Genomic DNA, 14992 nt, shown 5'->3' on the forward strand with positions numbered 1-14992 from the left:
TGAGCTCCTGCCCCAATGTCAGCTGTTTATAAGCGATCAGTTGACCCCTGGCAGCCAACAATACACAACACTGGCCTCACACACATAACTGCCGATTATTAGCAGTTCAATTCATCAACTTAATTAGTTAAAAATAAGCATCGTTGTGGACAGGCTGTAAAGCAGTGGTGGCCAACCTGTCTTTAGAAGTGCCTTCCCCCGAACATTCGCAATTGTTGAGGTAAGTCTGTGTTCAATGGTCTTGTGTTTTCAGTTTTTTCTTGATTGAACATTTCTTGATTTATGGCATAAATATGGCATAAATCCTGAAATATTGGATGAAGAAAATTTATTTTGTAAAGGTTGGCTACTACTAGTGTAAAGTGAACCCATATGTTACAGGCTGTATTACAGAGGTTATGTATTAAGGTCATAAATTGCTGAACAGGCAGGCATTCCATTAAATCACTAATGGCAGCCAATGTAAAATGAAGATACGGTTGTTTAACCCCTTTCCCAGTGTAACTTAACGTACCATCTTCATCTATATTGGCTAACGTGATTGGTTTAATGGAACTCCAGTAGCTCAGAGCTCCCTTGTTCTTGAATGCAGAAACTCACCAACTCACTCACCAGTCCTCTCCATCTGCATACAATGTGCCACCACCCCTCAGCCCAGTGACTTCCCGATGCAACAATACCTTTCAATCACCGTCAGACACGCTGTACCTCTCACAAACACACACACTCTCTCCTTTAACACAGCCGTCCACCTCAATCAATATTGGCTACCCAGAGTCCCACTGCATTTCACTGAACACCACATTAATCAACTGTCCCCGAACCAGAGCAGACTCCTGCATGTGACTACGCTGATCTTGGGGTCCTTAACATGCAGATGCATTAAAATGCAAGCAACAAGCAGCAACTACAAATTAAATTTGTTGTTCGGCTCTGGAATGCATTGCCTGAAAGAGTGGTGGAAGTAGATTCAATAACAACTTTCAAGAGAGAAGTGGATAGATATTTGGGGAGGATAAATTTGCTATGGGGAGAGCGTGGGGGAGAGGGAATAATTTGATTAATTTTACTGAAAACCGCATTAATCAGCTGTTCCCCGAGTCGGAGCACATAGAGCATGTGCTTACACTGGGCCCACTCACTGCTCCCTCACCATCACACATCAGCCTTTGGTACAGATGAAGCCACTCACATAAGTCAATGACTAGTGATTAACCACTGAGAAGTTGACACAACTGGCAGAATAAACCACACTCTTACACATGGTTTACACAACTGGAAAGAAAGCTGCCATTGTTTACATCTGGTGTGTATGATTGCACTTTCCATTTAATAATCATCTGAGAATCAATTCCCAACATTCCCAGCTCAGTCATTGGGACATCAGAACATCTCACAGCACAGAGTGTGTCACGCCATCGTGCCCCCACCCCCTGTAACACAGCACTCAATCTAGCCAGTCCTTGCTCGCTATACCACAGGAGAGTTTATTGCATATTCACCAACTCACCCGGTGAAACTGCAAGTCTAATGTGCCGCTCTAATGCACTGCATTAGCCAGCAACGTCAGCGATGTAGATGTAGCGAGACAAGTGCTGAAGTGTGGAGTGGCTCAGCTCCAGTTACACAGGACAGGAGCTCTCAGCTGCCCTCCCCTCACTCCAGTCAACATCCCTGGCCAGAGCCAGAGAGGGAGACTTGCAGTTTCACTGGGTGAGCTGGTGAATATGTAATAAACTCCTGTGGTATCAAGCAAGGACTGAAGAAAATTCAATTGATGAACAGTGAGCTGCCCACTCCAGTTTCCGTTTGTTTGTTTCTTTCTCCTCAGTTTCCTAACCCTGGGTCTGAGCAGCTTTGCCAGTCTGTCTCCAGATAACAGCAAGCCTGTGGCCACCCTGTCAAACATGCTAAACATTGCTTCCTGCATTCCTACAGCCAAGTGCCGGGTCAAATATAGTACTCCAACACAGGGTTTCAATGAAGATTCACAAATAAAATCTCTACAGTGCTGACATTACAACTAAAGGCAAATACACATTTGGCCATTCACCTGACACAGAGGGAGAGGAAAAGAGGGGTAGAGGCTGGGGTATGGATTAGTTGGGTCAAATGACCTGTTTCCAGTGTTGTAGATTCTATGTAATTCTCTGTATTTTTACCTATTATAGGAGTTGTGCAAACCATGTGTAAACAGTGAGTCTATTAAGCCAGTTGTGAAAACTCGTTGTTGGTTAATTACATATTTATCACCTACAATTCCCTTTGTGCTCACAACCCAGGTCTCACCAGCAAGCCGTGTGTCATGTGTTTCACTGTGAGAGCGCGTTAATGCTCAGCTTGCGACAGACGCAGCTATGGATGTATTGCTGGTTGCTCTATACAATGCAGTTCAACAGGTCACTCCAGAAATCACTTAATGGCAGCTGAAAACTAGCCCAGTTTCCCCAGGGAGCACTCCAATTGATGGTTTGCTTTTGCATTAAAAACACATTACATTTCCCTGAGCAAGTACAAAACTAGTCAAGCAGAGACATGCCATCACCTTCTCCACCAACATTAGAAACACACATTAAAAATGCTAATTTCTGTTCTGTAAACGGCCTAATTGTAAATAATGTATAATTATACACACACACACAATACTGTTGAACTATTTATCCTATTAAATACTGGCACAGAATCCCTAATGTTTATCATTTTAATGTTCACTACATTAACAAAGGCTTTTTAAAATAATAATAATCCTTGCATTTGATAAAAGCCTTATCACGTTGTTGTGACGTCTCAAAACGTTTCACAGGATATACTATAAAGTGAAGTGACTGTATTTTGTGGGTGAAATGCAGCAGCCAGTTCCATGGGTTTCCTCTATGTCCCCCACCCTGCCACTCTCTGGAACTCTATCCCAGAGCCCCTCTGCCTCGCCCCCTTCCTTGCCTCTTGAAAGGCCCACCTCAAGACCTTTCTCTTTGACCATGCCTTCATTCCCATCATCAGTCCAGTTTACAAATCATACGCAATAGAATCTCCCGAAATCAGTTCATTGCTTCAACCCTATCCATGATCCACTCGTTCACATCAAATTGCATTTAATTTTGTGTTCGCCACAATATGACCAACGCCAGCCCAGTAATAAACATTTGCCACTGCTCCACGCCGATGTGAAAACATATTAAAGGTAATAAATAACATACTCCAGCACAGACCAGGATTAATATTCCTCACCCTACACGGTTAGCGGGAAGTTAAACCAATTAAACCAATGAATCTACAATTTATTTAGTATGACAGTATCTAACTTGCTTGCAAATGATTTCAACTTGACTATTAAATGCCTCCCTCAGAGGTCATGTTTTATCAAGAGCTTTGATGTCGCTACGAAACAGTATATGTTTCAAAGCAATATCAGAGGAGAAGCTTCCGAGTGTGTGATTTCCTTGGACAGCTCCAGCTGGCAAGTAGGGGGTCAGTTAAGGAGCCCCAGCAGTTATGAGCCCCTTGTTTCTTGTGCAGCACATCTGGTCAGGGGCAAATTACAGATGTGTACAGAGACTGGAGCTGGTTTGGAGCCACGAGCACACATCAACGCAGGATGCCAAACACATCTGTAATTCACCTTGTGCCGTCTGTGCTGTATTCCTCCCCTGCAGGCTCGTTCACCTGCAGAAGTGTGAAATGTAACAAGCAGAGTTGCTGTCAAAGCTGATCAGCCGACAGACAGATAATAATAATAATCCTTGCATTTGATATAGTGCCTTATCACGTATTCGAGACGTCTAAAGCACTTCACAGAATATACAATAAAGTGAATTGACTGTATATTTTGTGGGTGAAACGCGGCAGCCAATTGCACACAGCAGCGTCCCCACAAACAGTCGGGGATTGAGTGACCACATTATTATTATTATTTTTTTGGAAGGGATTATTAACCCCCGGAAAAGCGATCTGCCAATCGACTAACAACCGGTTCCTATTTACTGCTGGTAAACAGATGCAGTGGAGTAAGAAAATTTGCCCAACGTTTTGCCCTGGCCAGGAACTGAACTCAGGTCCTCTTGTTTGCAAGGCGAGTACTCTAATCACTGAGATAAAGGACTCCACAAATAGCAAGACAAACTCAGTACCGGGAGATGGTACCCAGGAAATGTCCTTATCCAAACCGTATCTCCATTCATACATTGAAGACAAATTCTGTCACAAATTCACAAGTGATGCCCACAGTTCTCTATTGGTTTAATCCCATCCCCCCCACCCCCCCCCCCCCGTTGCCTGGAACACAACAACAACTTGCAGAGGTGACCGTAAGCACGGTCTAAGAGGAAGGTCTTCAGGCACAACCTGAAGATGGGAAAGAAAGGGGCAAAGCGAAGAGACAGAGGAAGAGTGTTCCAGAGTTTCGGGGTGTAGTGGCTGAAAGTGCGGCCACCAATGGTGGAATGGAGGGCACAAGGGACATGCAGAAGTCCGGAGCCAGTCGAGCAGAGGGAGTAGGTAGTGGGTTGGGGGGTAAGCAGGTCGGAGAGGGAGGTGCCTGGGCATGAAGGGCTTTGAAAACAAGTGAGGATCTTGAGATCGATCCGTTCAGTGATGGGGAGCCAGTGGAGCTTGGCTAGAACTAGTGGGATGGGGGTATGGAGTTTAGTACAGGTGAGTATGCGGGCGGCGGAGTTTTGGATCCTGTGCATGGTGAAGCTGGGGAGACCGGCAAAGAGGGCATTTGAATAATCAAGGTGGGAGGTGATAAACATAAGGAGGAGTGTTTTGGCTGCGTCTAGGGTAAGGTACGGTCGGAGGCAGGCAACGTGGCAAAGCTGGAGAAGGCGGTCCTGGTCATAGCCACAATCCCAAATAATGGGGACCATACTGGAGCGTTCTGCACCCCTCGCTCTGCACACAAGCCCAGCAGCTCCACCGTACTGCCATCAGAGTGAGGAACTGATACGCTCAAAGAGGCGATAAGGTGACCAATTGGTGCTGGTGAAAGGGAGATGACACGCAGCCGATCATTTTAACCATTCCTAATGGCTCTGATCCTGTCAAACACGCACAAACAAAACAAATGATCACCTGGTTCCTCATTCTGTGACTAAACGGCCTCGCCGGGCCAGGTTATAAATCAGAGCTGCCCGCTCCATGCAGCTACTGTACCGCAGCCCATTGCAGGTTAATAGATCCACAAGTCATTTTACAGAAAATACCTTACACACTCGCTGGGGGACGAATGGATGATTTCTCATCTCTCCTTAACCCCAGTGTCAAGTCTCTAATATTCTACAGCAATGACAGTCTATTACTGGGTGAAACCTCCAAGAGAACGGCCATCATTGTGCAGATTCACAGTGAAGCTCCTCCCCCACCCCCTCAGCAGGCAATAATACACTCACTTAATCAAGTTTCATTATTCTCAAGAACGAAATTTACTTTCTCAGGAGAAGCTGGGAGAAAGATGTGCATCAGAAGACAAGTGAAGTATCTGATCAGCAAACGTTAATCCTTTGGGACAGACAGTGTTGTGTGGTTAGCATCTCTGAAGCACTCCATTTCCATTGAGATGTTAATCTCTCGGGACTGTGGGGGGACAAGGTGGGAAAGCTGAGACTGAGACAGGTTTGAGGACGCTCAACACCCTCCGGCTATTAAACTAAATAATTACAGCAACCAAAATACCTGGAGAACCCAGCACTGACAAGTCTGAGTCCTTCCGCAAAGTTTATCAGATGCTATATGGGAACAGCTATGAATGGATTCTGTTGATTAATAAAAATAATCCTTGCATTTGATACAGCGACTTATTACATCTTCGAGACAACTCAAAGCGCTTCACAGGATATACTGTAAAGTGAATTAACTGTATTTTTGTGGGCGATTAAACTGATCTTACACACACACCGACACACACACGAGTTAGATCAACATGAAAACACTCATGTCCCACCTTTCCAGAACTTAAAAACGTCTACTATAAAACACTTTAATCAACACAGAAATAATAATCCTTACAATATTATTATTATTATACAGTATAGAAAGCCCTGGAGATGGACGTGGGCTAAAGGGCTTCCAGTTCAGTGAGAGATCCCCATTGGATTGGAATTGACAGGTCACAATTGCACGCTGCTGAGATCTTTGAAGAAATCTAACTAATGGCAGGTGAAGAAAACGAAGTCAAATAATAATCTCACTCCTTGATTTAAATCTCAAATGCAATTGCATTAGCAGGTGTATTTTTAAAAACACACAGCGCCATAAATTGATTAAACACATCCACTAGTAACAAAAATGCGCATTTGAAAATGTTGGCAGCGAAACATAAATACAATGAATCTCAGGAAAAAATTGCTTTCCATTTTAATGTGCCCACATTAGGTTTATGAATCTGCTGACGGAGTAAGCCTCTGCAACATATTGCTTTGCTTAATTGTTTGACAAAAGACAATTTGTTTTTGCAAGAGAAATGCTAGAAATCAATGAAATCCAATCTTGTTTACCAGGTAAGCCATTCAATATTCACTTGCAAAAAGTTCCTGTATTTAAGGACTTGAAGGGCCCCGAGAATAAAGTCCTTACTCAGTGTAAATAGCGCCTCGCTCGCCACAATAAAAACACAAAAGCAACGTGCGTTCCAATTCATTATGCAACATTTCGCATTGCAACTGAGAGCAAAACCGATACTGGCAAAAGAACAGCACAAAATCCATCACTGTCATAAACACGCACTGCATTCAATCTCAGCAAGCACAGTTGGAGATCAATCATATCTCTACGCTATGATTAACACCTCTGGATATACAGACCAGACAGACACACAGACCCCAACACACCTCCCAAACAGCAACTTGTGAAAAAAAATCAATCAAAGCTCCCAGTAACAATTAAAACCCGAGACTGGAGATGAGATGGGCTGCAGGGATGATTAAATAAGTCATTTAAAACTCACACAATCCACTTTGGGCATTCACTGCAATCTCCTATTCCCTGTGAGTCACAGTTAGTTAAGATACAATTATTTGAATTGAGTGAGATACAATGGCAAGTATTCACGATGGGTGGGGGTGGGTGAGTGGGTGGGGGTTGGCGGTGTGGGGGGGGTGAGTGGGTGGGGGGGGCAGTGGGGGAGGGAGGAGGCAAAACCAAATTCATTTCAGCAAAATTAAAATGCAAGTTTCTCAGGCAATAACTTGCGCTGACCCAGCGCCGCAGTGGGGTGGCGTTGGACCCCAGGGAGGGAGAATGGCACAGTGACCGTCAGTGCTGTTGAAGAGGTAGGTACTGGGGTGTGACTGGGGTAAGACTGGGGGTTGTGGGGGGGGGGGGAGTGTGACTCGGGTAAGGCTGGTGGGGGGGGTGAGCGGGTGGAGTGCTTGGACCCTGGGCTCAGTAATTAATCAATCCCTGTCCGCCACAGCATGGGGGAACTTGAGATTTTTACCCCAAATAAATTGCTTAGAAACAAAAGGAATAAAAAGTAATAAAAGTAATTCTAGTAAATTGAATGGTGTCTGGCTGTGGGGGAGGGGAGGACTCGGCAGCTCACTGAGTCAGCAGCTGAAGGGGGACTGAATGGAGCTTACTGACGCTGCCGGTAACTCTGCTGTGAGTTGTTAAGAAGATCAAATAGTTTCTGAAAGCCCAGAGCGGGCTGGAGTGCCTGTAACATAGTTATACACTCTGTGGCCATAAAAACTGGTGATGGGGATGGCTTCACTTCTACACCAGGTTTGCCTGGTCACTCTCTCTCTGCTCAAACAATCTCCCTTTGACCATTCCTTTGTCGTCAACGTTAAACTCCCTTTGCCTCGCTCGCTGACCACCATTGCATTCACTGAACACTTTTAGGTGTCCCTTTACTCGAGAGGTTCTGTCTAAAGGCAACACAAATATATATCCCATGCATTCGACCCAGATCCTTTCGCCAGCTATCAGGAGGCCATCTTAAAGCAGTTCACAGAATTTACTGTAAAGTGTAGTGACTGCGTTTCGTAAGCAAAGGCATAAGGGATTCCAGAGATGAACGGTCAGTCTGTGAAGGGTGAAATATAGGCAAATATACAAAGTTGCTCTGGTTAGCACAGCGCTGAGACAAAACCCATACAATTAGAGAAGAACGAATGGATTTCAGGTGTCAGACATAAAACCTATAATGTTCTCATTGATTTTCCAAAGACATTTAAATCAATCTGCAGTTTAACACTCTGTAGAATAAAGTACTAATGTGATAAAGTCCTAGAAAGGAATCCAAAACATCATCTTATTTCAATCAACCAGCATCGAGGTGATGATTAGATTCAAATAAAATCGCGTGTGTCATGTATGTTAATAAATATTAAATAAACACATGGTCTGGGAGTTACCTCGAGTCACGTGGCCATACCAAAATCATATAATAAAAGAATCCACTTTTAAAGAAAAGGAGTNAAAAAAAGTATCCAAGTTATTGACTTGAAAAGAATTGATCATTGATACAAAAAACCCTCTGTATTAAACAATTGTTTCACCCACAAAATATACAGTCAATTCACGTTACTTTCTGTGAAGCGCTTTGAGACATCTCGGCAACGTGATAAGATCCTATATCAAATGCAAGGATTATTATTATTGCAAGAATTGTGGAGCAAAGATTTTTTGTATAAAATTTCATCCAATCACTGTAATCCCTTCATGCATTTGACACCTCCCAACCTCTCTGACCTGCTTACTCCCCAACTCACAACCCGTTGCCTCCACCGGACTGGCTCCAGCCTCCTGCGTGTCACTGGTGCCCTCCCTTCCACCATTGGTGGCTGCGCTTTCAGCCACTACACCCTGAAACTCTGGAACTCTCTTCCTCTATCCCTACGCCTTGCCCCCTCCCTCCTCATCTTCAGGTCTACTGACACCTCCCCCTGGCTTGCGCCGAGCTCCATCACTGTTTGTGGGACATTGCTGTGCGCAATTGGCTGCCGCGTTCGCCCACAAATATACAGTCAATTCACTTTACAGTATATTCTGTGAAGTGCTTTGAGACGTCTAGAAGATGTGAAAAGCGCTGTATCAAATGCAAGGATTATTATTATTATAAGCGCTCTGGGACGCTACCCTGCGTGAGGGGCGCTGTATAAATGCAAGTTGTTGTAAATCCTTCCAAGGCACCCAAGTCTCGCATTCCCCCAGCCCATGCTGTACGCAAAGCTTTCATGCGTATTTAAACCTTTGTTCTTTCATAGGAACCAAAATACAGCAGAAACCGCAAGGCAGAGACATGGCACAGAGCCAAGGCTACCAGGTCAGGGAGAAAAGGGGATACTGTAATCGGGAGTGTGTGAATGATGGGGATAATGAAATATGTTCAAAGAATGAAGGCCATACTACCTCAGTCACTCATCGACATGCCACTGAACTGTATTAAAGTGGGATAATAAGAGGTGGAGAACTTTATATCTTAATGATGAGGGCAGCTAGAGAAACAGAAGCCATTTGTCTTGTTGAGCTGTCAGGTTTCGATAGTAATTACTGGAAAGCAGGCTGATTGCTCCATGCATCTGAGAGAGAGAGACCCATTGTGCCTGGACATGAAATGGCCACACAATCAGCATATAGTCTTGATCAACTAAATGCATCACAAGGGAATCTGTCATTTAACCATTTGCTTAACTCTCCAGAGACAAATGAAAGCCTTCTGCTGATTTTGTCTCAGGACCTGGCCCGCCAGCTGTAAATGATGCTCTGGCCGTCTCATGTGGTGTCTGTGCAGAGGTAAGAGCCATTAGGCGATTGATTACACAGTAAAGAACGTCAGGTAATCTGGGCATCTTGTGAGTCAGCTGTGAGTTTATAGATGGTCAGTAAACACTGGGCAATGGGAGATGCCAACAGCAAAGCATTCATTAATCAGAAACAAGGTATTAATGAAATGGAAATGAACCCTCGGCTGTCAGGCTTCTCTCACACTGGTCTCTCCTCTCTGGGCTTCTCGCCAGTTACAACAGCTTCCAGTTCTCCTCGTAAACTCCACGGCAATGGACCTTGAACCACTGAGGATTGTTAACCTGAACTTCCCTTTGGTGTAAATTGTAATCATTCGAACAACAAGAATCCCTTACTTATTACCTCAATGACCCAGTAATGGAGTGAACTCTTCACATTGAGAGTGATTGACGTTGTAACATTACCACTCTCAAAAGCACCTCCACCCCCTCACCCCCACACTCTGGGGTCTCCACACGTACCTTGTCTGCCAAGCCCTGGAGACACGCGAGGAATCTCGGCCAGAAATCCTTAAACAGAGGGCGGTCAATTTTCTTGAGGCTGTCCTGAGTACTCGCATCCACGCTGACGTAAAGCTGAGTGACCGGTACCAGGTTTCTGGACGGAAAGAATGTGAAAACGTAAACAAACTACTCCAGGTGGCAAGCAAGCTCTTTCCTTTACTACTCTGCTCAGCCCGGTGTCTGGCAACCCGGGCTTAAGAGTCTCCGAAACAGTTCCTTATACGTCTACCATCTGCTCGTGGAAATGTCCCCGTGGCTGGAATGGAGTGTATACTCTCTCCCTAGAGAGACCAACCTGGTGAGTATTAGGCACAGATTGGCGATGGGCTGACACACCCAGAGTGTGTGTGGAGCTAACCAGCTAACACTGCACGGTTGTCATTAAGAGCACTGAATAACAAACTGCTTGTCCAGCTTGAATAACCCTTCCCTACCCGCCAGAGCTTTGGTCTGCAGAGTTAACGGGACGTGAGTGGGAAGAATCCCTGATCCCAGTGACCGTTCCACCCCCTGGGAGTCCTGCCGAGGAGCCAGGCCAGAACTGCAATAACTAGCTGAACAAAAACTCTGTGCTGTCAGACACCTCCAGCAACAACATGTGGATACGTCAAACACGCAAGGTAGGAAGCGATATCCAGGCAGCTCTTAGATAAGGCATGGAGCGAGTGCAACTCTAAGAGATTTTGTTTAATCCATATCTTATTATCTATTGCCACAGATATGGCTTTTAAATGGGGATCGATATTGTATCTGTGCCTCTGTAAATGAACACCCTTTCTCCTTTCCACAAGGGTGCGTTTGCTAAAGAAGATTTTAGTGATTTCATTAACTGAGTAAAGCATCTGTTGAGTAAATAAATGTTGGTGCTGAAAGATTTTTTTTTCCTGTTCACTGGATCCTGTTTCACAAGATCAGAACGGTTCCCTCAGATTTCCTTGTGTGAATTCTCGATAATTAAAAGCAAATTCTTCCTTCAGCCAGAAACTGTTGATGTGACGGAGAAACCATTTCCACCACTCGGTGCCTGCTGGCAACACCACAAACACAGAGGACAGCAGGATTCTGTACCAAATCCAGTGGTGGAAACAGAATCCATAATAGGTTTCTAGGAACATAGGAACAGGAGTAGGCCATTCCGCCATTCAACAACAACAAAAAAAACTCCTCACATTTCTAGAGTGTCCATCACCAGGATAGTGCGTTACTGCACTTAAAATTCTAAAGAGAATTAGACAAATGTTTGAAAAGGGAACACACAGAAGGGAAAGGGGAAAGAGCAGGAGGGGAACAGAACAGAGACTGGCGTCTCTCCTCCTGTGCTGCATATTTCTCGAGCCCGATGTCCATCCTCACCTGATCTCCTCTGGAAACTGGGCATTTGTCACCAGGAAGCTGGAGATTCGCTGCTGGTGTAGCAGCTTGAGGAAGTGGTTGATCTGTGGGTACATGATGGGCTCCCCCACCAGGGACAGGGCACAGTGTTTCACAGCCAGTCCCTCCTCAAAGCGCTCAGCCTTCACACCTGGTACACCTGAGGGACAGCAGCAAGGGGAGATTAATAAAAATAATAATCCTTGCATTCGATACAGAGCTTGATCATGTCATTGAGACGTCTCAAAGCACTTCACAGGATATACTGTAAAGAGGATTGAGTGTGTTTTTGTGGGAGAAACGCGGCAGCCAATTGAGCCCAGCAGTATCTCACAAGCAGTCGTGGATTGAGTGACCACATTTAAAAACAAACACATCCCACCCCCAGAGCATGTTCAAGCGAGCAGCCCGATCAAGAATTTGGTCTCTGACATGAGAGAAAATAAAGGAAAAAAAGATAAGATTAGGTTCATTTTGAAACATTGGCCAGCATCAAACTTAATCATTCTTGCATTTGATACAGGCTTATATATTTTACTGCTCAGGCATTTATCCAGTTGCCTTTTGAATGATTCCCTTGATCCAGTCTCAACATCATTAGTTATTATAGTGTCTTGTGGTTACTGTAAACACCACTTAACCTCCACGGCTGTGGGGACAGACCCGGATTGGCCTGGCCCAGTGTCATCACCTTTGAACTGCTTGATCATGTTCTGGTGGTTCTCAATGGCTTCCTTTAAGATTTGCTCAGCTTCATCCATCTTCCACCTCCATTCTGTTCCAACAGGGTTCGTGTGGTGTCTGCACAAAACAAACAGCAACAGTGTCAGTGAGTTACATATTCTCTATACCTCGCCTCCACTCTCCATAAGCCCAGTGACTTACATTTTGTTTGAACAGCCGGGTGTTTGACACATAAGGCCATCACCATGCTTAAGAGTCTCCAAACCAAACTGAGTTACGTACTCTATACCTTGCCTCCTCTCTCTATATCAGTCTCAGTGAGTTACATGTCTGCTCCTCACCAGGGGAGTGCCCCCCACCCTCAATGGGTCAGTGACAGTTTGCACAGAGCAGACAGAATCTGCAGTAACACACACTTTCTCCAGTGGGTGATATGACAGTACCTGAGGCCGATGTGTCAGATTTTCGGCACAAATAAACCTCCCTCAGAGCGGAGTGGAGCAGTGAGACCAACAGCTGCTGCTGCTGACGGCACTAGGGAAAGAGATTCATTTATACAGGGAAAAGTCAGATGTTTCTCTCTGAATTCAGACCATTTTACTACAGGGCCGGCTGTTAATTCTGCATATTCCCACAAAGGGGGGTATAAATTTAGAACACGGAGTCACTCGTGGATACTGCGTTTAGACAAGAGACCACAAAAAGCTGCTGCAAATCGTTTGACATTTAGATGAATTCAGATTGGATTTTGATCCTAACCCACATCGAGGCATCTGCATTCTCCAGATTTTTTACAAAAACATTAGAAAAGCGAAATATAACCTTAGAATATCAATGAAGTCTCTCGATGTGATGTGGAGCGTAGATTTTTGCATGACTGAGATGATTTGTGCACTTAATATTTTATAAGAAGCATCATAGATGCCAGTTATAATCCATTGCGCTAATGTAGAGAGAGAGAGTGTTGTGATACACAGAGGCTGGGTATGATGTAGAGTTTGCTTTGATACAGAGACTAGGTATTGTGTATCATACCTTCAAAGGGTGCACAATTGCACAATCCTAGTGCAGCACAGCCTGACTGCATGAAGCAGGTGTGTTCTGCCCACTGTATTTGCAGCCCATGGTTTGCGTTCACGGGTAAGGTTTACAATTACTACAGTAAAATGAGTATCATTGCCAAACTGATCTGCTACCTCAAGTGTTGCACAGCATCATAATGAACTGTCCAGCTTTCTTACACAGGCAAAACAACAACAGCATCACAACACCCAGAGCACCTTTCACACAGGATGACCCACATTCTATTGTATTGGTGCCAGGCAGGGTACTCTGAGAGACAGTGCACACACACACACACACACACACAGGGGGAGCATGTACTTGTGTGTTCCCCAGGTCTCCTCAATTAATGAGCACTAGGAGGTTATAGGAACATAGAAACAGGAGGAGGCCATTCAGCCCCTCAAGCCTATTCTGCCATTCTATTATATCATGGATGATTTGTACCTCAACTCCAATTACCCACCCTTGCCCCATATCCCTTGACACTCAGACCTAACCCACCTCAGTGTTGAAAATGTGAATGGATCCAGCCATAATCCATAGCCCTTTCGGGAGAGAGTTCCAGATTTCCACTAGCCTTTGCATGAAAAATTGCCTCCCAATTTCACTCCTAAATGGCCTAGCTCTAATTTTAAGGTTAAAGTACTTTAAAGTGCAGTAGGAGATTGATAAGTCTTGTACAGGCCAGGCTCCCTTATAGGTGCTTGTTTCCTGTGCCTCTCACACAAGCCCAACACTGGCTGTGACTAATGATGTGAAGGCAATCCCCCCCCACCATTGTTTTCACTCACTGCTAATTGCTCCTCAAGATTTCACATCACATTGTAAACCTCCAGCGTGGGCAGAAATCCTCATTCTGAATCACATTCGCACTATCCAGACAGAGCCATTTAAAATAAGAAACTAATATTAATATTAAAAAGCTTAGAAACAAATTATTCGGGCAGTGCAAACAGAATTAGACTCTAGACTTCAGTTTCTTAATTACTGAGGGATAGTTGTTTCCGAACGAGCATTTTTAAATTCAAACAGTGGAGTTTGTCAAAGAACGGATTAAAAGCTATAGTCCACACCCTAGGAGAACTACGTGTTCTAACCAAACTAAAAAAAATTGGTCATTTTCAATCCACGACTGTTTGTGGGATGCTGCTGTGCACAACTAGTTGCTGCGTTTCGCCCACAAATATACAGTCAATTCACTTTACAGTGTATTCTGTGAAGCGCTTTGAGATGTCTAGAAGACGTGAAAAGTGCTCTATCAAATGCCAGGATTATTATTTATTATTTTATTATTAAATCTGTATTAAAAAACATAGCAACACTCCAGCCAGTCATGTCCCTATCGACGTCATGGCTTACAGTCAGCACTGAGCAGCCTGCGCCAGCGAGCAAAACTATCAAAGCCCTCAACTCAAAAAGCCTTCAGGTCTCAAAACTACACAAGCCATTCAGAGTCCATTATAAACGTACACGAAAATGCTGCTTTTCAAAGTTTTTGTTGAAGTTATTAAAGTTGCAGGATAAAGTTCAAAGATTAGGTTCGGGTCAGACTGCTAAAAACCACAGAAATGAAAGGAAGCTTTTTTGACAATCTCGCTCATACATTTATCATAAAGATATAG

At 44.4% G+C, this 14992-nt stretch overlaps 1 protein-coding gene across 4 annotated transcripts in view; it reads right to left on the reverse strand.

Moving 5' to 3' along the window:
- Window positions 1-14992, reverse strand: part of tyw1 (tRNA-yW synthesizing protein 1 homolog (S. cerevisiae)) — a 45815-nt gene that overhangs the window by 7060 nt on the left and 23763 nt on the right. For all 4 annotated transcript variants that reach the window (XR_006085325.1, XR_006085324.1, XM_042338643.1 and 1 more), the window contains exons 11-13: window positions 12313-12422; window positions 11604-11781; window positions 10209-10344 (exon numbers count right to left, since the gene is read on the reverse strand). Coding sequence is in view for 2 of the 4 variants with exons in the window: in XM_042338643.1 (XP_042194577.1) it covers window positions 10209-10344; window positions 11604-11781; window positions 12313-12422 (424 nt within the window). In the remaining 2 variants the exon portion in view is untranslated. The remainder of the gene's footprint in view (window positions 1-10208; window positions 10345-11603; window positions 11782-12312; window positions 12423-14992) is intronic.

Source organism: Callorhinchus milii, unplaced genomic scaffold (genome assembly GCF_018977255.1).
Source record: "Callorhinchus milii isolate IMCB2004 unplaced genomic scaffold, IMCB_Cmil_1.0 Scaffold10, whole genome shotgun sequence".
NCBI lineage: Eukaryota > Metazoa > Chordata > Chondrichthyes > Chimaeriformes > Callorhinchidae > Callorhinchus > Callorhinchus milii.